Source organism: Perissodus microlepis, chromosome 1 (assembly GCF_051167445.1).
Source record: "Perissodus microlepis isolate ML-2025 ecotype Zambia chromosome 1, ASM5116744v1, whole genome shotgun sequence".
Taxonomy (NCBI): domain Eukaryota; kingdom Metazoa; phylum Chordata; class Actinopteri; order Cichliformes; family Cichlidae; genus Perissodus; species Perissodus microlepis.
In genome coordinates this window covers 19783360-19811204 of record NC_140461.1, presented here as the reverse complement: position 1 = coordinate 19811204, position 27845 = coordinate 19783360, and the positions used below count along the sequence as shown (strand labels likewise).

The window sequence follows — 27845 nt, the reverse complement described above, 5'->3', positions numbered from 1 at the left end:
ACCCTCTTTACTTTTGTTTTTGTTATAGCACATATTTTCAAACAGCCAGGTTAACAGGGGGCATTTTTATTCCCAAATAGGAACAGAAATGGGTTAATGGGACTCATGGGTGTCATGAACATGCTTGCATTCAGGACTGCATTAAGACTGTAAAAACAAGCACTTTCTGTCTGTACAACATGCCTCTGTTTTCAGGCCTTTCTGTACTGATTTGATTGCCAGTGAAGAGCAGTGTTCCTTACTATAAATAACTAATGAGCATCATGGATCCAACACCAGATCATGAATTAGCCTGGTGCTTTCTTTAGAAGTGATGGCTTGCAGGATGTGTCTCTTCGTGTTTTTCCATTTGTAGTGATTACACTGTTGATCATTTAAATAATTAATTGATCCTCAGTAATGTTAAGATGCTGCCTCCAAATGTGCACAATGTCTGCGTGTAGCATATGTGTCATTGTTAACTTGTAGGCCGCAACAAAGGACAGAGTCACGCCACTAATTGAATAGGGATTACTAAGGGTTTATTATGATGATCATGATGTGTGTAAGTCCGTGTCAGTGGTGTAAAGCGGTGCATGGATGAGTTGGCAAATATGTGGCATATGATAGTTGTGCAAAAACCAAACCAAGATAATAACTAGTGCTGTATGGTTCTGTAAATGTTGGTACTGATCTTATACCAAGTAAAGACAGGTCCAGTATTACCATACCAATAGTAGAAAAATAAATCTTTAGGCTTTTCATGTATTTTAAACTGGATTTTGTTGTGTTTTTGTAGACTTGGAATCTAAACTGTCTCTAAAGCACAGTGGGTCACCTTCTGATATTTAAATGTGCTGAAGGCTGTAAATAAAATAGATGTTACGGTCATCACAAAAACATTCACGTTTTTCATAGTGCATATTGGAGGTATATTATTTTCATTTAACACAGTTCGGTGGGCTGCATCCTAAAGTTCAAGGCTACAAACAAAGTATCCTATTGCGCTAGTATTGATCATGCATTGGTATCGGTACTATACGACATTTTGATCAGTCTGTCTCTATTAATAACCTCAAATGAAACTGACCAAATGGGAGTGCTGTGGCATTGAGGTGGTGCAGAAATGGTCACAGGAAAAAGGCCTCAGAAGGTGTGGTTGAAATAGAAATGCAGAACACTTGCCTGTGTCCTGCATTTCCAAAAGTCTCTTGCATCATACAGGACACTCCTGAAAAACAAAGCACACACACACCAAACCCCACAAAAAGTCTGGGGCGGTAACAGTTATGCATTGCTTCAACTGAACACAAGAATTAGGTTTGTATTATGCTTTTGTATTATGCTTTATTATGAAATTTCAGGTGCATGACGTGGGCTGCAGTGATGTAAAATCTGTAATCTTTGTTTTTAATCTTCTGTCATTTTTTATCAATGTAAATAAAAGCATAACACAGTCTAAAGTCTTGTTGTGTTTGTGTGCATACAAAAGTCTCTCTCCTATGCCTCTGCTCTCACTCTCAGCGTTCACGCCACTTTAAGTTGAAATACTTCTGTCAGAGGACTCTTATTCGTAAGCCAATTTGGGAGCTTGGGGACACCGTAGATAATAACTTCTTAATCATTAAACGCATGCTTCAGAGAACACCAATCAAGTGCTCTGACCCAGTGAAGCTGCAGTTTCTCTACTGCAGCCTTCATTCTTGTCTCCTGGCTTGATAAGGTTGGTCTGTGCTGTGGCATTGCTTTGATTTGAGCCCGCTCCCTCTAAGGGAGGCCATGGTGCAATAGAATGAGCCTGCTTTAGTTTATTTTACTCCATATCTGCCCTGCTGCTGCCAGTGACTGGCCTGGAATGGTTCAGCTTGGCCTGCAACCTCTTCTAATCAGATAGCCGAGTAAGGCCAGGTGCTTTCCTGCCTCTCTGCTTTGACTGCTCAGCCAGCCCTACTGATTCACTTTATCCAGAGATAAGAGAAGGACTAGAAAGGACCACTTTCTGGTTAAATGAAAAGTTGCGGGGGAGCTACCATCTCCACCAACAAAGTCTCTGAATATTATGCTGCATTTGTGTTTCACTGCCTGCATTTGCTTTTATACATACTTTATACATCTATGTGAAAGAGTACGCACAACCAGAGGCATCTATGGCAAACATTCAGTCCTCTATTTACTGGACCATACTTCATAGCCCTGTTTCAAAGTTCCTCTCTTTAGGTCTATTTGTCACTACTTTTATACAGTTAAAATGTTCTAGTTGTGATTTGTATCGCTTTATAATTTTTTTTCTACTATTTTTATTACTTATCAAAAACTGCACCAAATTACATTAAGTGAAATAAAATTGAAGCATTATGTGTAAGACTCGTATCTAAACAGGTTTTGCAGACATTATCTCTGGTTAGAATTTTAAGATGCCAAAAATGGAGACTAAAATAATAATTACATTTTGCAGGTTTGCAATCTCTATTTTTCTTCTAATGGCACCTTATTTGTAAATATGTAAATATGACACACAAAAATGAGCACAGCGTAAAATACTTCCTCACTGATCTGTATGAATTTATAATAACAGATAAAAGTAAAAGCTGTAGAAAGCAAATATGTAAATATGAGTGACAAACTGAAATGAATGCAGTGATGGAGATAATTACATGACACCCCTTTTGTTCTCCTTTCTTTTTTTATGTCAGGGTCTTTTCTCTTTGCCTGTGCCACTCTTGCAACCCAGATTTTACTTGTAGTACATTGCATGTATAGGGCATCTTCTTTGATGTGGACGTCATCTGTGTAGCTAACGGAATATTTAAAAAGTACTTCGAGGTGTAAAAGTAAGTATAAAAAACAATGTACATGCCAATCTTTGTGTGCTTCTCTCGGGACAAAGATGCCATTATATTTCAGATGAAAGCTGCAGATTCTGTACAGAGAATTAATTTGTAAAAATCCAGATTTACACTGTCTGAACTTTACTTAATGGCCTGTACTCCACACAGTATCTCCAGTGAGATTAATTATCTTCCCTTTTGAATGAAAAGACTCAGACTTCAGCTGGTTAATTATTCCCCAGTCTGATAGCCACAAAGCTTAGGTTACCATGGTGTTCCCCACTAGTCAAAACGAGACATCCTTTCAAACTGAAAGCATGAATCACATGTTTACTAATTGCTTGTAAGCCAATATATGAACATTATCTAGATGGGTGTTTTAAAGTTTCCAAGGATGTTATTCAAACTTTTTAAACGATCCGTAAATATGGTGTTTTGTGTCAACAAATATTATTGTGGCTGCTATAAAAACTGAAAAATAGACAGGCAGGATGTCAGTGGCATAAATCACAAAACACTGAACTTAGAGGATGTAGTCTATTGTTTGGGTACGTTTAAGCACCACAGATTATGGTTTTTTAAAAAAAATCATGGTTTAGGTTGAAATATATTGAATACGCAACATCAGTCCTGTATGCTGAAAAATACAGTCAAAGGAATCCAGCAGGGCTGGACTGATAATCTGGAATACCAGGCATTTTCCCGGTTGGCTGACGCACTTCTGGGCCGATGGACCGCCCATAATAGCACTGACAGCAGCCCATTGGCTTATTTTAATTACTGAGACTTGACTGCCCAATCAAGTCTCTTAATGCAACTGGCCCCTCCCCTAACTTGTAGATAGGTTTAGTGCGGAGGAAGTTGTGAAAAGGTGGAGATGAAAACCTAGGAAGCTAAAAATAGATGCAACAAAATGTGTCAAGTTAACCAACATGTTAGCTGCTGTTAGCCGCTGCACCGTGAGCAGTAGTACCAGCAACAACTAGTAACCAGGCCTCACAGTCGCAGGAGGCTCCTGCTGCTAACACCAGCTGTAGAGAAGAGAGGAAGATGAAATTAACGTAAGAAAATAGCTGCAGGGACGTAATTCGGAAGAGAGAGTGATTCAAGGACATTCAGGTAAAATGAAAGCCATTGCTAATAGTTAAAGTGTCGCTTTTAATTGTTGTCACATGTTGCAGTGCAACTAAGAATAACCCACAACAACTGTACCAACCTGATTAAAACCTACTTCAATATCTATAATCAAACAAAAATGAAATCTGTACATAATTTCTTTCTTTGTTGTTTTTAATCATGATGGGCCGCCTGGGCAAAAACGCCAGGGCCCTAGTACCTGGTGTGCTAAAATGTATCCATGTGCACTAGTATGAGAGTAAGACTAGTCTCACAATTAAGACAAAAGAAAATACAAAAAATTAATTGCACACTGTGGTATTCCAGCTTTGCACCACAAAAAAAGCAAACCCACCATCCCTTTTTAAAGAGCAGGTGTGCAACCTGTTGATTTTTCCTTTCTCTTTTTCTTGTTTTTAGCCCAGCACAGCCCCCCTCTTGCAGTGTGTATCATAACTATCAGTCGAGAACTCCTGGTTTACATTTATTTAACCACAATTGTAATAAATAAGGTGTCTACAAAGTTTCTTTGTTTTCTTTTTTCACATTATAGATGCTGCTTCATTTTTGTCACCATGGTAAATAATAGTGCATCTCGACCATGTTACAAAGATGGGACTGATACCTAAAAACATGCTATCTCTGTCATACCATCCACTGAATACAACCGAACATGAGGCAAATTCACAGCTTTCAACTCAAAGGTTGATTAAATACTGTTAAACTAAGCTAAATTGACATAATGGCCATAAAGCATGCTGGCAGGGTGCCATGCTTTCACAAAGCCACTTTTTGCCAATGATAATTTATTTTATTACAGGAAGATAAAATAAATGTCAGTAACAGAACCAGATGCCCACCACTCTGGCCATTAAACAGGACTCCCTTTAATAGCTGGTAGGTCTGTGGTTGACCATCAGTAGACCTAATAAATGAAAATCACTGCATGGAGTATTATACATTCCTGCCCTGCAGACCAGTAATACAGCAGGAGTACAGGAAGTATTGGCCATTGTAGCCGGTCACATTTAACAAAGATATGTCCATACGTTTTTGGACAATGACATTTTTTTTTTTAATTTTTGCCTCTGCACTACCAAAAAGGTTTTTAAATTAAAAAAGATTTAACTGAAGTTCAGACTTTAAGGTTTAATTCAAAGTGTTGCATTAACTATTTAGGAATTAAAACTATTATTAGACATAAAAATGTTTTCAGAGACTCAAAAGGAAACATAATTATTGTTTTTAATACTTGAGACACAAATTGCCTTTGGGGTTGTGTCGGGAATGGCACCCAGCATAAAAATCTACCACACCAAACATGCGGAACTACCCACTGTGGTGATCCCCCAGGACAAGAGAGCAGCACAAAGTAGCTTTTTTCAAAAAACAAAAATATTTGAGTGAAAATCCCTTGCAGTCAATGACTGAACCCATGAGCATCCCCATATGTTGTGCTTCCTCCTTTACAACGCTCTGCCAGGCCTTTACTGCAGCCGCCTTCATTTGCTTGCTCGATTGTGGGTTTCTCTGCATTTAGTTTTGTATTTAATAACTGAAAAGTTGCTCTATTGGGTTGAAACTGGGAGGCTAACCTGGCCATTGAAGAATATCCCAGTCAATCAGACAATATTTTTTACAGTCAGAGTAAAAATATTGTAAAGACACATCAGACCACATCAGTGTTTTTAGTTCTTATCGTAAAGTGTACAACAACATCACATGATATCAAACATTTCACCAGACAGTTCCTCCAATTGCTGCAGTCACATATAACATACAGCACATCTATGCTTTTTTACTTCCTGTTTTGCTCTCTCGAACGCGTCACATCTGCAAATTCTGCTCATACAGTCATCACAAACTGTTTTTGTCCCATCATTCAGTCCCATCAAAGTTTAAAGACCAAAGGGTATTTTCAGCTGTCTGACTTTGATCCACAACTAAGAGAATGAGCCAAATCATTTGGCTTCTTAACACTTCTTTCCAGTATGTGTGTCTTAGAATAAATTACTTTTTTACTGTTTCTTTTAAAGCCTTATGTAGTCTCCTAGCTACATCTCTGATGTCTTGGTACAGTATGTGCCAGTACATACTGTGAGATCCTCAGGCAGATGTCTTTTGTCTGTTCCAGGGTCACAGCTGTAAACCCCCCTTGGCTCTGGAACAATCTGCCAGATCGGTGAGTCAGTGTCTTTTAAGTCTGATTTTAAAACATACTTTTATAAAAGAACCTCCTGCTTTTACTTAAGCTTTCTTTATTTTCTTTAGGAATTTCTGTAACTTTTCTTATCAAATCATTTTTTGTGTACGTATAACGTTTGACATTTTTGAATTTTTTATTATGTTGAAAAACTGTGAGTTTTTTGCCCTTAATAAAGATCATTTACTGATCATACGGTGTAAAAGCAGCAGATTTAACTCGCTTTTACTGCAGCTGCTGCACCTGCTGTGATAGGATTTCATAAACATTCATCAATAGCAGAATCAAACATTTAGTTGTTTCTACACAAGCCATGAATCTAAATCACCCTCATATGCAAACATACCATACATACATACAAGTGCATAGTATGCAGAGGCCTAACAGATTGTGAAGGAGAGTGATAGCGAAATGTGTCACTCGTTGGAATTAAGTTGTCACAAAATCCTCACTAATGCAGTTCCAACTCGGATATGCCAGCGCAGCTGTTTGGGTGTTTTTTATCACTATTAAACAGTGTGAGTACCTGCTTGTAGCCTACAAAGCTCTTTATCTTTGTGGCAGCTCATTTCAAAGGTCCTGCCAGCAGGACACAGACATTAAAGACAGATTGTTGCATAACCAATGTTTAAAATGTGATTATGACCAGATGTGCACTCAGATTGTATCTGAGGCGGAGGATTTTGTGATATCGCACAGATGCATGTTTTTAGAGCAAAGCTTTATGTCCTGCCTCTCGAAAACAATCAGTTCGTGCATTGTTAAATTTCTGCCATCTGGCAAAAAAAAATGAATAAATAAATAAATGTTGGGGTTTAAAAGAATTATCCAAATGTATATATATATATATATATATATATCTGTTGAAATTATGCTTGTTTGTTTGTAATGTAGGAAAATTGTTTTAAAAGGCACAACAACACAAAATCGTAATAGTAATTTGGATGCATTTTCAAAAAATACTAAACACAAATATGCATGTCCAAACACAGAAAGCTGTGCTGTGATTTAAAAGGTCTGATAGTGGCAGAGAACACAGGAGAATAGGATTTTATAAATTCTCCCGTTCTGGAGGCCTAGCACAAATCAATAACAAACACGTCGTACAAGTTCACAAACCTAAAAGACACAAACTACTCATGGTCAGTGTCAGCATTACCAAACGTGTCCTTTTTAGGGTGTTTTTCTTAACTGCTGCCAGAACTCTTGTTGTAGCGCATAAAGGACAGACAGGACTATGGTCTTAGTATGTGGAGAGAGGCTTATTTGATATGAATACTGTGGTATATAAAGGCAGATACAGGAGTGTAATTACATCTAATGGCTGGAAATGCTCCTGTTCAAGACATCTTGGCGTGTAATGCCTGATTATGGGTGATCATTTTCTGCTTTTTGGTGAAAAAGCACAGCATCTAGGACCTGGGCTTTTTTGATGATAGTGGTTCAGAACAATGGGCTATTGAAATGTATTGTTACTATCCCAGCTTAAATGTCAGAGGATAAGGTTGGAAAGAAACTCCAAGGCACAATTTATACTAGCATCTTCAACCAAAAGTTAGAGCAGCTGATATGATGCTGTGACCTGGAACTACCCTTGAGTAGCATTTTATCATGATATTTTAAAGGAGAACTGCCACACAAAAAATATCCCTTCAGTGGTTAAAAGTAGGATACACTAAAACAGAAAAATGCCAGGGTTTATTGAACTCCCCATCCATTTTCATCCGCTTATCCAATTCAGGTGCCCATCCCAGCTGTAGGACGAGAGGATAGGACGCTGCAAGGCTAACATAGAGAGAAAGACAACCTTTTATACTCACATTCACACCAATGCCATAACCTAAACCAATGCAAGTCTTTGTTTTTGATTATACAAAAACAGAGGAAAGCCCCGGCCAGATCACAAATTCAAACTCAGGACCTTCTTGCTGTAAGGCAACAGTGCTAACCGCTCCACCGTGCTGCCTCATTGAAATATTAAGAACAAAAGCACACTCCCATATTCAGAGGTAGTGTGACAGAACATGCTGCAAGTAGACAGCATACATAAGTTATAACATTGTAGCTAGAGATAAACATGGCCCTTTGCAACACCAAGGATCTTGGACCATATATATATCTATATATATCTATATAGATATATAGATATATATATATATGTATATGTGTGTGTGTGTGTGTGTGTGTGTGTGTGTGTGTGTGTGTGTGTGTGTGTATATCTTTAAAGAGGAGTAAAGGTGCCCAGGTTCAGTGACTGCAAAACAAGCCCACATCATCATCATCACCCCTCCACCTCCATACTTGACAGCTGCTGTGAGGTGTTTGTGCTCATATGCTGTGTTTGATTTATGGAACTGTATATTATTTTGGTCTCATCTACCTAAGAGACATTATTTAGTCAGATGCAACCCTTGCAAACAATGTTCCTGTAACAGCTGCCATAGGGCGAGGATGATAGTAATAATAATTATAATTATTTAGCTCAAACTAGAAGTGTATAGAGTTGTCAGTAGACCACCCTCACTACAAAGAGGGCATGTGAAGGTACTCTGTGTGATAAATGAATTCATTTGTGGCTATGTGGCTAAAAAGATTATTCAATTAAAGTCAAGGAGAAATGTAACTATTTGTACAAGTCTCTCTTTGTAAGACTATGAAGTCATGCAAAACAGAAACCTAATGACAGACAGCTGTCACTGAGGACCTGCTGAACCAGCTGCTGAGGTTCATGCTGCTGGTTTACGGTCAGTGTTTTTAATAATGAAGAGCAATCTCTCCATAAAGCTGTTCAGGACAAAAAATTTGTTTCTGCTTGTGAGTTTATATTGTTGCGTATAGTTCAAAGTTTGACAGAGGACAAACCTGTTCTTCTAACACTGTACACATCAGTAAAGCTAATGGTCTTCTTTTATGTTTTTCATCATAGTCGACTGCATTTGATGAATTGTACATCAACTTATGAGCCATGCAGGAACACAGCAGAGAGAGGAGAGATTAAATAAATAATGGCATTTTGATCAGCCCGCCAGAAAGGCCAGACGTGAACAAAGAGGTTTGGAGAGCTAGATTTAAAAATTTGTGTCAGGGCTGATGGATATGTGGTCATCTTCTGCTTCCACAGTAGAGGAAGAGGCATGCTTATGCAGCCCAACCCCACATAGTCCAGCACCAAGCCAGCACCTCCTTGCTCTATTGCGCTAATCTGATTTGCTTTCAACACTGAAATTTGCCTTGAATAATTAAGGAAACAAAAATCTTATTCATACAGGAAAAGCTAAGCTTTGTATGTTCTTTTAATCATTCAAGTGATGGAGAGCAGATGGTATACATCAAGTGTGAGGATTTTCCATGCAGCAAACTGCACTTTCATAAATTTAATTATCATATCAAACATTGGAAAAACAAAATACACACTGAATGGCAAAAAGGAACGTCTAAAGGAATTTCCAGAATGTTGTGTGTGTTTTTTAATTTAGTACAGAAAGAAAATTGTAGTTTTATGTGACAAAAGACTTTTACCTTCTAAACTGGTAAATTGTTGTGTTTGTGGAATGTCACATTTTCAACTAAATTGATTTCTATCTATCTATCTATCTATCTATCTATCTATCTATCTATCTATCTATCTATCTATCTACAAACTGAAGCAAACGTCACATCCAGCTGCAGAGGCTCAATTTGAGCAGGTTGATGGATTTTTTTTGGTTCGAATAAAGGCAAAAAAATTTGAAGGATTTTGTTTTGCTGAAGGCTGTTTTAAAAATGCAGTCCCGGATGTTTGTGTTATGCTTCGATCACCAGTTAAATTCGGAAGAGGCACCATAAGATTTGTTCAAGGATATGCCTCAACCTTGTTTTTGTTTGTTTTGTTTTGTTTTTTGTTAAAACATTCAGTTAATAAAGTGTACACTGCTTATTTGTGGAATATTTGTACTGATGCGAAGACATTTTAAAGAAAGAAAGAAAAAAGGAAGTCCAGTTCTTGGCTGCAAAGCAGATCATTGGCTGAATTAAAAAAATGTAAAAAGAGAGAAATTATTAATTATGTGCATCGTAGTTTTCTTTTAACTATTTTTTTTTTTTTTTTTACCACCAATTAATTGAATTTTTCCCTTTCATTCCTTAACATTCCTGCTTCTTTGTAGTTCTGTAATTAAATGAATTAATTTCACAATTTGCAGGTAAATTTTTGATGCATTTGACTCTATATATTCTGAGGCTTGGCAAATGGCAAATACCCTTTCACTACGTTTTCCTCCTTACAGTTTATTGATGAACTGTAAATTATTTTGCATAATTTGATGAAACTGAATTTCAGAATTGCAGACTATGAAGTAGGAAAAATGAAATGAAAAAAATCCTATATTCCAGGTTTATTGATTTACTGATCCAGAAACAGTCTGAATGATTTTAAGATTGAACAGATTGAAGATCACATGTCCCTAAAAAAAGGAAAGAACTATGCAGCATGTAGTTTTTCAAGATACGTGAGTATTAAGTGCAGCGCTCCAACTCCAGTTAGGGAAATGCTTCTTTTTCCAAAATTGATACAAAAGCGGTTCAACCCTGGTTTCTGGTCTGTGATGACTGGCTCAACACCACCTATATAAACTCAGCTTTGGCCTGTAGATTATAAATTATAGATGAGGTTGAAAACAGAGTTTGGATTTTGAATTTTATTTAAACTCTTCTAGCAATACGAGATAGGGCATTGCAAGTTTCCCACTCACTGAGCAGTAATATGTGTATACCATGTGACTTTGTCCTGCCATGTGATTGTGATTTAAGACATTATGTTTTTCTAAAGGGCATTTCCTATTGGCTTTTATGTGTCTCATCAAACAGGCTGAAGCAGAAGCAGGATACAGACACAGAGGAGCCTCTTTGAACGGCAGCATCGCCGCGCTTAAGACAGCAAGCACTGCCTTAAATGCATCTCTCTCTCTGTGGGAAAGTCAGACTGGACCCAAGATGCTGCTTATCTGAGGTTTCAAATTTATTGGATTAGTCTGTTTTCTTACATATGACAATATGTAAGCCATAGGTTTTAGTTCTTTTGTTGCGCTGTAGCTGTTTGAATCCTTTTTTTTTTCTGTGATGACAGCAGCTTCTTATCAATTTTCATTTGGGCTAAATTTTACTTCGAATTCCTTCTCAATAACTATATTAAAAATGTTGAAAGTATGGGGAAATCTTCTAAAATCACAGCTGTTTGCTCCACTTCGTGTTGTAGAGGTGGATTTTCTTCTCAGAGGAAATGTAAATGTTCAGATAGTTTATTTACTCTGGCAGCCTGGGGTACATCTCCTCCGTCTGGTGAATTGCGTTTGACTGTTTAAAAGGATGATTTGCGTGAAAGGGCTAAAATAATGGCATTATATTTTTAGATTCATCTCGTCCCGGCTTTGCTGTTTTTTTTCATCAACTTTCACAGCTTCTGTAATTTCAGTGCAATTTCAGGCTCTGATTGCTCTGTTGCTTGAATGCTAATCATTGCTAGTGTATAACTTCATTTCTTTTTGGCTCTTTATGCATTTAAGGAAATGTCATTTAATAAAGAAAATGAAAAAGTTCGAAGAGGTTTGTAAACAGATTGCACTCCTCAGAGATGCGCACACAACAACGACGCGGGGACGTCTGCTTCTGCAGGACTGTGTTTTACAAAACAACTCTTCAGAGCGCTGCACCCCAGCTGCCTATTTGATTTGATTTTTTTTTTCATGAAAAAAAATGTTCTGTGCCTTTATGAGGACATCTTGGCTGACATATGTCTGCTTGTAGGGTTTTTTTTAAAACATTTTATCAAAGGTTTCTTTCAAATTTAATTGAAATATTTAGTAAATATGTGTTGTTAATACACCTTGACTCCTCAGAGCTGTTTTTGATGTTATAACAATCACATAAAAATAATTAAATTCAGCTCTCTCAAACAACTCCCTTGGAGCTTCAGCAAGTAATCACATACTGAACATATTTCTGCTAATGACAAAACCCACTGAAGCTTATTATGTGACCTTAGTACCTGTGTTATTGTCCGTGTCCTGTATTCAAGTATTTTGTGTGGCTAAAAGTGTGTGTGTGTGTGTGTGTGTGTATTCTGTGCTCACAGTACTTATGGCTGCAGTATTTATATTTTTGTCCGCTAGGGGGCAGCAGAAATGACACACACTTATTGAGCAGCACTCAACTCCTTTAAGGTCTTTCAGTCTGATCCTTATGAGCAAAATTATAATTTTACTTTTACTTTTAAAATGTTTTTGCTTTATTTGAATGTGTTTATTGCCTAATAGACTTCCGAGAGATCTATCTGATTTTTTATCTCCTACATTTGACATTTGAAATCACTTTTTTTTTCATAATTAATTTCATTTCATTAGTTTCATTGTTTAAAATTTGCTTTAGAATTAGTTTTTTTGTATCACATTTCCACACAGAAACACAAGATAAACATTTTTCTATGGCCCTCAGATTTTTGTTAAAATGAAATGTGCAAAGACTTTTAATTTAAACATGAGAAAAGTGTGTCAAACCTAAAATAACCAACAAGTTTCAAGAAGTTTATCTTCTTCCCTTACCTCAAGTCTAAATATGAAAGTTGACCTGACATGCAAACAGAATTTTATGACATTTCAATGATCTTGTTGGCATTTTTTAAAGTGTGATATGTTTTTATTTTCAACGAGGGAGAAAAACAACATATAACTGTAAGGCGTTCCTGCTAGGTAGACCTGGGCAAATCAGAAAGGATCAAAAAGTGGCCTAATTTATATGGCAGTAAAATGTCCTAAGAAAAATACAAAAGAGTCAGTGAAATATAAAAATGAACATAAAAAAATGTAAGGAACACATGAAAACCGGAGAGCAAAGCAGGGGAGCAAAAGAAATATGAATGAAGGACAAATACTAAATACAAAAACAAGAAAGACATTATACATGATCCAGAGGAACTGTGTGGACTGAAGAGGTGGGAATAATAAAGCCAAGATAGAAACCAACGATAACACAAAAAAAGAAACGAATCACAGAAATAATAAAGTCATAACAAGAAGTCAAAATGTGCAGAAAAAAATTCAAAGAACTTGAATTTTCACTAATATAAACCAAACCACCAGACTGCAAACCACAAAATCATAGCAAATTCCAGAGATCACGATTCTTCTAATCTGTATAATTGAATGTGTTTGTGTAAAAAAAATCACATTGAACACACTTTATTACTCCAGTGGGCCATTCTGACCCATAGCTATGGGGCTGATTACTGATAATAACACCTATTCAATGGACCAATAACATTCAGTGCGAGCTCCAATCGAAGTATTTTCACATTCCTTTACAACATTTTCACTCTTTAAAATTCAAGCTCACATAAAGCTCTTATTTTTTGTCTATGCTGAATTCCTCAGCTCTGTTTTTGAAAGCAGGGGTTTAAAGTGCTTACAAAATCTATGAATATTCAAATAAAAGTATGTTAATTCAACATGTTTTATACAAAGAAAAAATGTCATCTTTAAAATGGGATTAAATACTATTATTATAAAGTTATTCATAAATGATAATGTCACGGTGCCTCTCAAATGTTCAGTATTCATCAAATTAAAGATTCTCTGACTGTCAATGAAGCCTCTACAAAGCAAAAGTTCCCCAGTTTTTCCTGTGCAACAACACACTGACCTTCTCTGTCCTAAAATCAATTTACTCTAAATTACTTTTCTGTTCCTGTGTAATGGCTCGTGTCCATCTACTGTTGTGGCTTATACCTAAGTAATTGCTAAGTAGTTGTGAGTGTAGTCTTTGCCCTTTATCTTTTAGTGAAGCAACATTTAGAAGAATAAAATTCCACATAGTGATATGTAAAAAGAAAGCTTTCAAAGGAATGAGAATATGACCTTACTATTTCCATAGGAATAAAGAGGCTAAGTGATAACTAAATGCACTTGATTAATTGATCCTCAGTAAGTGTGACTGTCTGTATAAAAGCAGATGTTTTGGCAGTTTGCTGGTCTGGAGAATTCAACATGTCTGTGAAGCACAATGGCACAATGTTCCCAGGAGTGGACGTCTTAGCGAATTCAACACAAGGTCAACGTTCAATTTCAGAACTGAGAGAAACTGCAAAAAAAACCAAAAAAAACCAAGAGCTACATCTCAGGTCTCAATTAGTCTGAAAAATGTGGGACAAATAAGACAAAAGTGGAAATGTTTGGCCAAACACAACGTATCAGCACAACCTCATACCAACTTTCAATGTTCTGGGTTTGTTTGTAGCCTCGTGATCTGGACACCTTGCAGTTGACAACGAACTTCTCTGTATACCAAAGTATTTTAGAGTCAAATGTGAGCTGTCTGTCTGACAGATGCCAAAATTGAGTCAAATGATCCAGAGCAGAGCAGAAAATCTACAACAGAAGGGCTGGGCGTGTTGCAATGACCCAGCCAAAGTCCAGACCTCAATGTGATTGAAATGCTGTGGTGGGAGAGCTGTGTATGAATAAATGTGTTTAAATCTCATAGAACTGAAGCTAGTTATAAAGAAGAGTGAGCCTGAATTCCTCCACTGATAAAATCACACAGAAAAGGATTGCTTCACGTTTTTGCTGCTAAAGGTGGTTCTACGTGGGGAGTACTTAGTTTTTCACAGGGCTTCAAACATATCTATGAAAAGCTGTTTTTAAGATTGCATACATCACTTGTTCTTTTTAAAGTGAACATTTTTTGGCTTCACTGCTTTGTATTTTTTAAATGACACGGTTCATCTGAAAAGATGAACACACTTTTTAAAGCCAAGGACTTTTTAGTTCACTTATCTACTTTTTGCAAGCATCTTTTTTTCATTTTTCGCTGAGCAGTCAATGGCAGCTTAACCTCTGAGACCTACAGTTTTCAGAGACATGAGAGAGCACTTTGATTTCGAGATTGATTAATGAAGAGACAGAGTTGTGTACATCAAAAACCAGATTTAATTCAAGTTACTCAAGAAAGGCAGAGGTTAGTACAAAAAAAATTCTACATCTCTGAGAATATTCATGAATATTCACTGAAATGCGACAGGCTTCTTTAAAGGTGACATGTTATGCTCATTTCCAGCACCCTCCTTTGAATTATGTCTACCGGTGGTTCTTTGCAAACACGATTCACAGTTCAAATATGTGTTTTACACTGGATCTTGGCTGCCCATTGCAAACAGAAGGTGTGAACAGCAGGTGGCTGAGGCTGCTGTGCTCACAGACAGAGGTGAGTTAATAAACATATTTATGATATCAGATACAGAGGCAATGGTGGACTTGTTTAATATGAGCATTGTGTGAGTGCTCAGAATGGTGTAATAGGTCAGACTTAATTTTGCCATGTATATATATTTATAGCAGCTTTAATTGCTTTATTTTTAGTTTGTTTAATGTTCTTTTGTTGGACTGAAAAGATAATGCCTGATATTAGATGCTGTCAGAATCACTCTGGCCCATTATGACATGGATACAGGGTGTCTGGCACCAGGATGTAGCACATTCATGTCCTGTGGGTTGTAGAATGGCTCCTCTTTGGATCCTGCTTGCTCTTGTGCATCCTGCAGCACAGTCTGATTAGTATTTGGGAAGTTTGGAGGCACTATGTATTTGACTGGCTTGCAACAAAGTTTAGGTGGCTGATGTGAGTCAAGGGACCCAAAGTTTCCCAGCAAAACAAAGTGTACACCATACTGACTGTATGTGACCATCAAGGTAGAAAAACATTCATCATATCAAAAGTTAGCAGTCACTACTGTGTATTTACTTTGCAATAGAACCTGAAACAGTGATGCAAAATCAAACAATTATTAAAAAATTATTTTAAAAAAACAACAACAACAAAACCCATTACTGATAGACTTGCCCAGCAATAAAACTTGAAGTCCCTTTTTAGTGATGAGTGGATGAGGTGATGCCTTTCTTCTGTGGCGACTTCTTCAAGTCAAAGAAAACAGACTTTTAAAAAGAAATCTGCACATGCCCGGCTGTTCTTTATAGTCTGCAAGTTCAACTGATTCTGAGTAGAGAAAAACTAAGACATATCTAAGAGATCTTTGTACACTTTTATGCATGCATGAAAAAGCTGGGAACAAGAAAGAAAAATAGCACTAATTTAACAGCCGTTTTTTCAGCGTATAGTGTTGTGTTTGTCATATCGGCACTGATAAATCAAAGAAAAGAAGTCTGCTTCTAAATCTCATGAACTGAACAAGAGAATCTCTCTTTAACAGGCATTACCGTGTACTGACAATAATAAGAAAATGTGCCTCATCCATCATCATCAAAACTGATGAAACACTAAAACAAGCTTTTAGAGGCTGACCAGCAAAGAGACATGTAAAGGGAAAGATATCACTTATTGAGAAAATTTGTTAGTTTGTTGCCTGAGACTTAAGATGTAGACCTCAAAGGGATTTTAAAAAATTCTTATTCTTTACTAAACATCACAAACCAAAATTACTGATGAGACTAATATGCATGACTCTGGCTCATCCACCATGGTGGATTAGAAAGTCAGTTGCTTATCTGTGCCTATACCACAGTAGGACTCGGAGTAAGGGATATGATTATTATTAGTTAAATGAACAACATTTCTCTCAAACGTTAAATATGTTTGTTTGAAAACAGATCGTAGTTCTTTGCCCCTGTTGTCAGATTATCATGGAAAGGCTTCGAGAATAATGCCTTTATTACCAGTCTGATGTGATGGCATCTGGAGCTGGAGGTTTTTGAAGGCTCACCTTCCGGCCGCCACTGCCAAATTTTAGGTGTAGCTCTCGTGGACTCATTCTACAGTAACTGCATAAACACATGAGTCAGCTGTGTGCTTTTCCCTTTCTTCCACAGAGGAGGAATAACGGTCACAGTTTGGATACTTGTGTTGCTTGCACTTCAGGTATGTCGCGCAAGTGGTGGATAACGTAGCATTGAGCTGCCCACCTCCAGCGGAGACGAGAAGAACAGGCTGAAGAGGTCTTCCCAGAGTACTTCTCTTTAAATCCACACTCACATTTTTTTTTAAAATCAAATACATCTTTTGATTTAATTGATACTCATTCAAGTGACAACTCTTGCCGGACTGGAGCTGGAAGGGATATTTTTCACACTCCCCAACTCCTGTAAGGAGACGCTGATGGAAGCTCACCTTTAAAATACAACATCAGCTCAATGAAACATAATTCCAAAAAAAGGGTGCACTGTTAAATGTTGACTTTAGAAACATTTAATCTCACCTCAAGGTTCAATAAGTACAGAAGCTATTCTGGAGCAACAAAAGAAACACTTTTTCCCCTCATGTTTAGATTAAATTTGAGTTGGAAATGTTACTCTTCGCCTTGAAAGCAGTAGTTTATTTGAACGACTAAGGTATCCATGAGAAGAAGAAGAAAAAACTAAGACCTTGTGGTGAGATCGGAATAAAAAAAAGTTACATGAACGTATTTGGTCTTTGCTTCTTTGCAGAGGTCTCAAACCATGCTGAATTAGTACTAGTTCATTCCCAAAACTGTTGATTAGTCCTGACCTTAGCTTAGCTTAAACTTAGTGTCACTTCAACGAAAATATTATTTCAGCACTAAAACCGCTGATATGTGATATCAGCATCTACAGCCTCACATTGATGCAACCATGCAGGTGATCACCTTTAAAAAGTCATTTCTCCTAACCACCCGATTGTCTCACAGGCTTCATAAAAGGCGTCTGCTGAATGAGAGGAAAAGAGAAGCACGAACTGATAAAAAAAAAAATGACAACATGAAGGCAAATAAACACAGCACAGTGCACAAAGATAGAAAATGTTTATGAAAACGATGCACAATACTGACATTCAGAGTTAATGCTGGCACCGTTGTGCACGTTACAGTTTGCTCAACCGTCAACTTGCTAAACAGAAGCAAGTCCAGTTAGTTTGCTTGAAAACTGTTCTTTGGTTTTAAAAAACAAAACAAAACACGTTTTCCACCTGCACAGCACAGAAAATAAGATCACACGATTCTGTAATTTAACACAAACTATAAGGCAGCAGAGAACAAAACACAAACATAGTGTCATCAAACGCTTACGATAATGCCAGACGATTTTCAAATCCTTAAAAATTACTCTAAAGTGCTTCACGAGCATCAATAGATTGTCTAAATAGGAAGCAACTATGTGGCTTCTAGTCAGAGAGGTTTACAGTTGATTGTCCGACATCGTGCTTTCAGATTACAGCAAGAGCGGCAAGCACATTCAAACGCATCACAGCGTGCTCACCGCTTCTATTGTCTACAGCAAAACAGAAAATCTCTCCGTTCCGGTGGAGCCACCCTGTGCTGCTGACCCTGTGTTTCCTGTTTTTCCTCAGTTAGACCAAATATTAACCTGTTCGGTTATTTTAAATTTAATTGCGGCTATAATTTTACCACATTTCTATATATTTTGTTCTGAGTGAACAGCAGATGGCAGCAAAGTTGAACTAAATACCTAAAAGTATTTAGGACAGTCCATAGTGTCAAATATCCTTTGGTGTTATCAAAAAAAAAAAAAAAAAAAATTAGTTGTTGAGAGTAAACAGAGAGTTTGTTTTATAAAATGATAATAAAAAACTGCTTTCATGACTGTTAAAAGACATGCCTGCATACATATTAAAATGTCTTTAGTACATATGCATAGTCAAATGAAAGCCTGCCTTGCAGTCACTGTTAATATGAGAACAGGCTTTTGTCAAATGTGACAAACGTCTGCTGCTACATTGATATGGCAGTTCTCAAAGTTAAAGTGCATCAAGTTAGTCAGTCATAATCCCAGTTAACTGCAGGGCCAGTTTCACGAGGCAGTTTGTAAAAAGTTAGCCTAAAAGGCTCCAATGTTCTGATCATGGCTTGTTTGATTTACTTGCCTATTTACTCTTTAACCTATGTGTCCAATATATTATAACAGTTCACTCATCAAACCCACTGCAAAATTATTTGGTGCAGTTTTCCTTGCTTGACAAACTGCCCCAAAGTAAACTGCTGAAAGTAAACCAAAGTTTTTTTGCATAAGTAGCCTACAGTGTGTCTTCTTTGGCTAGTGCACACCCAGCACACCCACACATCTACCTACAGTGTCATCATAAAAAGTAAGTAAACATCAGGAAGGTGCTTGTGCACATGTACAAAATGATAACAGGTTGAGGACGCTGCAACTAATGAACTCCTCGGCCTCTGGTTTAATGTTGAGGGTTAAATTTTTGCAGCTGAAAGTCTAGATTATCCTCTGCCTGATATGTTCCTGCAGCCAAAGCAGTAAAGGCTCTAAAGAGCTCGGCCCATCAGGCACAGCCTCTGTGTACATCTGCAGCAGTACTTCTTGTAAAACAAACAGCAGTGGCAAGCTCATGCTCAGTAGCTCATACAGCAACGTGTAGTCCTGTGCGTTGTCTCTCAGGTGGCCGGCAAAGGCCCGTGCTGCATGACACGCGCGCTGGGACAGATACCGGGGGGCGTTGCACACAGCACGAGTCACACTCAGAGGCCAACTCAGCTGTTTCCTCATGAACGAGCTGAAGGTACCTGCTGCGGGTTCACTCTGCAGGTCTGCCGGACTGCTGGAGGGGGTGATATCTTCATCAGCAGGACGCTGCTCCTGAATGCTATCACGATTCTAAGAGAGAGGAGGTGATGGGAGGAGAAGTTAGACACCTTGCATCCATCATTGTCAGAGGAAGGTGGATAAATACGCACAGGTCTCACTGAGGGTAGAGAGAAAGTCCTCCGTATGCTCGTCCCATTGTTCCGCTGATCAAAATGCAGTTTGCAGTAGAGTTTCCCTGTAGGATCAAAGTGAAGGTCAAGATGAGCCATTTCAGTTATTTTGTGCCATGTAGGTAATATGTGGCTATGCCATTTGGAGACGCATACCCTCTTCAGAGTGGAAAGCATGCGCTCCCTGTCGAAGAACAGAGCTGCAGGTTGAACAGCGGAAACACTCCCTGTGGAAGTAAAGCCCCTCGGTGCAGATCCTCTCCACCATATAAACACGCTTCTGACACGAGTGACACTTGTCACCCGACGGGGGAAACGCCCTTCGTACTGAGCCGCCCTGGGAAAACAGCAAAATCATACAAGTGAATTTTAGATCTGTCACTATAACTGACACACTGAGGCTGAGTCTCAGCTTCCTTTTCAATGATCCTGCCCTTATGTACTTACTTATTCATGTGTACTCACTGGTTGTAAACACAAATACTTGATTATAATTACCTACCAGGAGTTGTTCCTTTATACTCTACTAGTGTAACTCTTGCAATAATATCTGGCTGTTAACGGCATCCAATTTACATATTTTTCTCTCTGGCCTGCAGCGCTCATTTTCCACCTCCAGCAGTAATGTTTCTTCCCAAGCTACAATGAAATACGTAAATGGATTAATCCTGTACCTTTCAGTAGAAAAGTCGGAAAAGGTAGCGTCAACACACAACAGTGACTGTGCAGATGACCAATTTTAGCTTTTCCGTTGTTTACGTTCCCTTATGCTAATTTGGATTGTAAAGTTGGGGCTGTTCTGACTTTGTAAACTGGGCTTCCAACTTCCGACTATAAATGGTGTACACAATATTAACACTACAGGCCAGGAGTAAAACACATAAACTGGATATTTTGGGGGGTTGAAATGGGCTTTTTAAGTTGGAGACAGCTTTTTGGGGAAGGGTGGAGCAGAGAAACCCTAAGAGTGAAGCCACAAGAGTACACACTTCTGTCCTCTGAGGACTGCAAGTAATTAAAAGCAAAGGGCAGAAACAGCAGTTCAAGCAAAGCTCTCATGCAAAGCACATGACAATAATAGAAATCTGAGGTTAAAGTACTTCTTTTTTTCTATTGAAACAAAGAATAAACACACTAGAAAACTAATGAACGATGGAGAACACTGCAAACATGCCACAACTGTGTCCTAAAACACGTGCAAATGAGGACACTTTGAGGGGCAGGGAGCACAAAGACACACAGGATAGTGTGGGATCACACATCAAGATGGAGATATTCACCTTAAGTACATCAGAACCGTTTCCTGAGAACAACCCGCTAAGGTGGACGGCTTTTTCCTTTATACTCTTTGCATGAAACTCTCTAACCTGTTGTGTCTGAGCTTTTTTCTGCAGGATGGCAAAAGAAAAGTCATCAGTTCATCCACCAACCCTTTTTGTGTGCGCAGGCAAAATTAGGCAGACTAATAAATGCTTAATAAGCACTGCGCACGTAAGTGATGACAGACCTTTCTATCGTCTTCTCAACGAGAAGCAGGATTTGACAGCTAAGTGTCTATTGTCAAGAGGAGAACAAAGACGTCGCTGTTTGAAAAGCCGCCCTATTATATTAATTTCACACCTGAGTTGATGTAATTACTCAAACTGTACGGGAACAGAAAACCGGGATAGTCACACAGTCCTGGCAGAGAAATGAGAGACTAGTATATGAGTTCAGCCAAAGTCATGAATGAAAAGGACAATTACTCATTTTCAGATTAGATTAAAATAATGATGTAATTTATCTCAACATTAATAACATAGGCATGGGTAAAATATCTGAAGCCAGCAGCTTAAAGGAACATTTTCACATAGCGGCTGACCTATATTTGAAAATACACATGTCCAAAGCAGTCAGATTGGACATTAAACAGTCTCTAATCAGTCAGTTCCATAGTATAAAGTCTGTATGGTGTCTGAACAAGAGGCGAACAAGAGGCGACACCAATCAACATGTAATAAGGAAAACATCACACAGTTTCTGTGGCTGATTCTCTTGACATTAGTCAGAGTTTATGTGTTGAAATAGCGTCATTGTTTTTACAATCTCAAAATCAGAGGAGCGTCAGTGGACCATTCATGTCAGTCTAGAGCTGGAGCCAGGGGGTTAGCTTAGCTTAGCATAAACAGTGGAATGAGGAAAAAACATCTCGTGAATTCATATCCTGTTTATTTATTTATATCGCGCCAATTCACATCAGTCGGCTGGAGAATCTCACATTATTGGAGAAAATCCCAACAATCAAGCAACTCCTCTATGAGCAAGCACTTTGCAACAGTGGGAACAAAAACCTCCCACAGAACAGCTGTAAGTTCTAATATCTTCCTGACTCTTGCTAAAGAAATAAATCTGAGAGATTGTGTCTGTTGGCAGTCCAACAAAAAAACAAACTAAGTTGCATGTTTCTACCCCTGCGCTCACTGTTTATGCTAAGCTAAGTTAGCGATCTTCTGACTTCAGTCATGAACAGATTTGAGAGTGGTAATAATTTGATAGCTAGTTAGCAACAGTCTGATAGCTCTAAAAAAATATGGATTTCAAAACTTTTGTAAGGGATCATAAAAAATGACTAAATTAAAGGCCAAAAACTTCCAACAATGCTAAATGTAGATAAGCTAAGTTAGCAAAGGAGAAAAGTGCTCCTAATTTAAAACTAAGCAACATCTACAAAAAAAGGACACTTCACTCAGATCATAATAATTTACCAGTCTATTATTTCTTTCTGCCAGCACTTGAAATAGCTCAAAGTTATCTTTAATAAGCACATGCATTATTTTTCTTCCCGTACTTAAAGGAAAGTGCATTCAAAACTAAAATATTCCTTTGCACTTTAATTTCTACACTAAATTATTTGATATTGGATTGATATGTCACTGATACTTTTGTAATGCAGAATGGAGTCGGTGCAGGAAATGGTAAATGGTCTGTATTTGTATAGCGCTTAGCGGAAACCCATTTGCAGCTTGTGACTGCTGATTTGCGAATAATCAGTGTGTCTGTTTCAGTTTGTGCCAGGTCTGTAAGACTACTCTTGCAAATTTTTGTCAGGCTGGATAATAAACGGGCTGACTTCACCATCAGACTGCATATTACACGAGCCTAAATGTATAATCAGAACATGATATATAATCAGCATTCACTCCTTTTTGGGAAACGCAACAATCACAGTGATTTAGAAAGAGGACAGAATGAAAAAACAGACAGAAAACAGGAGTTAAAGAAATAAAAGAAGAGGCACTGTTCACCTCAGAGATGTGTTCGTCCACCTCCTTGAGACGATGGAGGACTCTTGTCATGAAATGGACTGCTGACTGGCAGGAGGGAGGAGAAACAGGGGGCTCTGCACCCTCCAGCTGAGGCTTCGTCTCAGCATGCGCTAGATCGACATGTCTGAGCTTCACTACAGAAAATGGATGTGGGGGCTGAAGCTGGGGCTGGGGTTGGGGCAGAGTCTTTGGAGGCAGGCGGACTAACTGTTGTGCTGCTTTTCTGATACTGACTTCAAACTGAAAGGGACAATGAACATGTGAGCTCTTATAACTCGTCACTAAGCAAACAAACAACGAATCCTTTGTTTTTTTGTGCATCCACTCAGAGATCAGATACTGTAAAAAGCCATGGTTTCAACCCATTAACTAAAAATAATCAGCCATTTTAAAGCACAGCACAAGTTTTCACATTGATTTCCTGCCCCCTTGGCAGACATTAGTCATGCTAGCACAGTATGAAAATCAGCCCGCATAGGTAATATATCAATATGGGCCTGTTTGCTTTATGTTTTCCCAGAGTTATGTAACCATCTCGTGGTCATGCATGTGTAAGAAGAACCTGTTTTTAAAGAAGATTTATTTGGGGGATGGTCAAGAATTGGAAAACCAGCCTGACATCTGAGACTGCAAGTCAGCAACCGAAGACTCAATGTGAATGAAAGAATTCATGAAATTGCTGACTTTTGCTTTTTGCTGGTTTTCCAACAGCTCAGCTAATGAATGCAATGCTTTGACTTCAGCAGTGGCTGAATAGGACACAATGTTTTTCTTATCTCATTGGCTACGACTATTCGCAAACATAATAAGCAGCCATCTTGGAATGTAAGTAAATGTATGTGAAATTCCAAAAAATGTTCAAGTGACTTTAAAATTTTAAGTTTTTCTATCAAAGAGTTCTTGTTTGTCCACAAACTGCTTCATCCTGAGCCTGTTCAGTGACTATCTGTAATACAGGTGTGGATCTTATATTCATATAATGTGAGATTCTGAATAAATAAATAAATATCAAATGTGAAAATTAAATAAAGCTTGAATTTAAAGCTAACTGCAAAGTAAGCATTGTTTACTTTATTTAAGTAACAAACAGATGTCTAATTGTGTATTTTAAATTTTGAGATTTCAGTTTTGTGCCAGCTTCACTGAGGGTGCATGTGCAACATGTGATTGCAGTCAAGCATGAAGGCATTTAGCTGGTTTATGGATTAAAATTAGGGACTGTGTCAGTCAGACCCAAAGAAAGCAAAACCACAAGTATGGCCTTTTAAAGATCCCCAAAAACCTCTATTTTGGAAGAATTCTGCTAGAGCCTTATACAATAGTGGCATCTGTTACTAAAATCCACTACATGAAGTACATATATTGGACGTGCTGTAATTTTATAGGTTTTAAACACTTTTTTCAGATGCATTTGGTTTGTCTAATTTGTGCAGTTCTGGACTACCTGTGTCACAGGAGAAGGTTTGGGTGGGACCGGAGGTCTGAGTTTAACGGGCAGACCGTCAGTGAGATCGAGAGTACGGAGGAATGAGGACTCCTCCAAGTCTGACTGTGATTTTGCAGAGGGTTAGTAAAAAGAACAGAAACAGAAACATATGAGTAGATTAAATACCAGCAGCAAAATCAGACAAGAGAAGATTTTGAGGCACTAGCAAAAAGGAAAGTTTTGTCAGATTAAAACCACAATCCACTGTCTGAATTGAGCTCATAACTGGGGAAATTTAAATCATATTTATGATCCATGAAATAAAAAGACAAATTCTGTGGCGATTTTACCATTTCTGACCTGTTGTTTAGATAAATGTAGTGCATACAGTACTTAGTACTCAGGAAATAAAATAAAATCTACATACGATTGCGAGACATATTGGTGTATAGTTTCTACCTGTGTTTTGCGGACGGTGTAGTTCGGTTTATTTTCAAACTTGGCCAACAACTGCGTAGCCATAGAGCGCACTTTATTTTCCTTTGGATCCGGCCTGTCTTGTACTGTGGAGCCATTACTGGCCAGATTAGTGGCCTAAAGAGAGACAGACAAAACTTACTGCATAAAAAACCTGCAAAATGATCAACTATGCACGTGCAAATTATATGCTAACAAACCTCCTCCAAATAGAACTTCCGCCTTCTTTTGTAAATGGGGTCTGTACCGTCTAGCTTCTTCTCTTCCTAAAAACAAAGAGCAAGGGAAAAAATCGGAATATGTGACAGTCATGACTAATCAATAACAAGTGGGAATAAAGCAAACCGAAGGAACAAACAGAAAAACTTGCACTTGGTGCGCTGAACTTGAACACTTCTGCGCAGAGTTACCTTTGGCACCCGTTTCCTGGTCAGTGCAAAATTGAGCACATTATTATTACTTTTGACTTCCTTCGACGGATAATCTTCATTGTTTTCATCCACTCCTCTGGAACCTGCAGAATAACACATGACTGCATTAACAGCTTCACATTTTTCAACCGTGAACAGCCAGTAATGTCACATTATTGTGAAATTCCCTTACAGATCACAGAATATGTAAGAGTGGTTTGGGAGAAAAGAGGAGAGCTCCTGTTCATTTCCCTGAAACAGTGAAGCTGAAGTAAGAAGTTGGGGGTTAAATATTCCAAAAGAGTTAAGGCAGAAATTTTAAAAGCACTTCTGTTGAGACAGACAGCTGTATGCTGTTGAGAATCTCAGACTTGTGCAACCTCGCAGTGCTGGTGCAGATACACATTCTTCTCATACCATTACACTTGATTAACAGGATGGAACAACAAGCGAATTTTTTCACAGAAAATCCAAAGAAATGTAAAACCTTCAACGCCGATGGAATTTGGTGTAAAAGATAAGGAATAAAAACAAAACAGAGGGAGAAATATTACGAATACCAGGCTTCAGTGGCTATAACTAACAACACAGAATAATAGAGCAGGGCACCTGATGCAGGTAGAGGCGTTCCGCGGAAGAGCTCGTAGAACTTGGACAGGTAGTTGATCATCTTGGTTTTATCCAGCTCCTCTTTACTCAGCTCCTTCGCAGATGCGAATGGACGAATCCCAAATTCCCGCTCACTGATGTCAAATGCCAGCTGGAGGTTTGCAACGTGGTCCTCGTCGTTTAATGAGTCAAAATCTCTGATGGAGGCAAAAACAGTCACACTGAGTATTAAATAGTATAAATATATTATGTTTTTTTAGTATAATTTAACACAAGTTGTCAGAGTTTTTTGACTGTTTTGCTTTTGTCTGGTACTGGTTTACATTTTCCCAAATCACTCCTCAACAAACACATAAACACTTGTTTCTAAAATATGGGTATTACATTGACTTACAGTCATTAGATACATCTGTTTAACTGCTTGGTAATCAAGATAAGCAGCCAATCACACGACTAAATTTAGACACAGTCAAGATGACCTGATGAAGTTCTAACTAGGAATCATATTATGGACACAAGGTGATTTAAGTGACTTTAAATGTGGGATGATCTGAGTAATTTAGAAACCGTTTTGGGATTTTCCCAAAAAAACATCTCTATGGTTTACAGTTTACATCTTTATGTCGTCACCTAAGTGGACAGTGTGCAGACGACTTCAGAAGTAACAAAGTAATGTAAAGACAAGAGCGGTAACCTAGCAGCAGAGCACACAAACTCTGGCATTATTCGCTAAGTGCTCAGGCTCACTTTTTTCTGCCTTTCTCTTCTGTGAACCTGCTCTGTCTGCTGTCTGCTCTGCTGACAGTCATGCATATGGAAAAGAGGAAAGGGGAAAAATGCCAGTGGTTCCTGGAAACTTACAGGACCAGATGAAATTGTGGTGGCATGTGGCAAGGTATGAAGGCACTAATTAAGGGGTTAGAGGATAAAATTAGAGTTACTAAATCCATGCTGTGAAAAGCAGTCTGATCTGAAACGTGGCAAAGAATGAAAGTATGGCTTTTGTTCTTTGTTCTTGATTAGCTGTTTTTCTCCACAGCTCTGAATCGATAGAGAGAAAAGCTTGGTTTTTTTTAGAATTAAATACAAGTCAATAGTAATTCTGTTGGACACACATTGCTATGGGTACTGGAGCAGCTAGTATTTATTTAATATGGCTTGACATGTATGAAATTTACACAGCTGCACACTCCTGTGAGCACCCAGCTAGTTCGGGGGCAGCTGTGCATGAAGTATTTTTGCCCATCTATCAGCACAAGTTTTAAGGAGGTAGAGAGCAGATCAGATAAACACACATATAGATCAGTGCCTTTCATTGCATACCAAGCATATTTAGCACTCCATTATAAGATGTGAATTTCCTCACAACTAGTTGTTTTTGAAGAGCTCACGGAGTTCATCTTCTCAGGAAAACAGATAACGCTCATGTGAATACATGCATGCTACGACTATGTTAACGCAACTGGTTTGGGATCAGTTTGTGGCTCTGCAGGTTGATATTATCTGACAGTTGATACGTACATCAGCTGAGGCTTGAATCTGTGGATGAGGGCACAGAGGGCGATACCATTTTTCCAAGAAGACGTCAGGTCTGTGATTATCACATTCCTGTAGCCCTCCGTCTGCTTCTGGCACCAAGTGAGAAGCCTCGCTGGTCTGACCTCTGAGTCTGCCACAGAAGCACAAAAAAGACGATTTTTTAAAAATGATCAAATTCTTAAAAAGCAGTCAAAAGAAGGCAGGCTGTGTTAGAAGAAAGTCTCGGT

The 27845-nt window shown here is 38.2% G+C and overlaps 1 protein-coding gene across 6 annotated transcripts in view; it reads right to left on the bottom strand.

Annotated features, from left to right (window-relative positions):
• Positions 1 to 13659: 13659 nt before the first annotated feature.
• mical2a (microtubule associated monooxygenase, calponin and LIM domain containing 2a) overlaps positions 13660 to 27845 on the bottom strand; it is a 46176-nt gene continuing 31990 nt past the window's right edge. For 2 of the 6 annotated variants that reach the window (XM_084934222.1, XM_084934215.1), the window contains exons 12-22: positions 27601 to 27748; positions 26080 to 26276; positions 25471 to 25574; positions 25261 to 25326; positions 25043 to 25177; positions 24602 to 24706; positions 23137 to 23397; positions 21133 to 21240; positions 20009 to 20189; positions 19832 to 19917; positions 17912 to 19751 (exon numbers count right to left, since the gene is read on the bottom strand). In XM_084934222.1, the coding sequence (XP_084790348.1) occupies positions 19353 to 19751; positions 19832 to 19917; positions 20009 to 20189; positions 21133 to 21240; positions 23137 to 23397; positions 24602 to 24706; positions 25043 to 25177; positions 25261 to 25326; positions 25471 to 25574; positions 26080 to 26276; positions 27601 to 27748 (1790 nt within the window). In that variant the 3' untranslated portion in view covers positions 17912 to 19352. Of the gene's footprint in view, positions 17832 to 17911; positions 19752 to 19831; positions 19918 to 20008; positions 20190 to 21132; positions 21241 to 23136; positions 23398 to 24601; positions 24707 to 25042; positions 25178 to 25260; positions 25327 to 25470; positions 25575 to 26079; positions 26277 to 27600; positions 27749 to 27845 lie in introns of those variants that run through there. The other 4 variants (XM_084934249.1, XM_084934240.1, XM_084934232.1 and 1 more) reach the window with 4 other exon arrangements.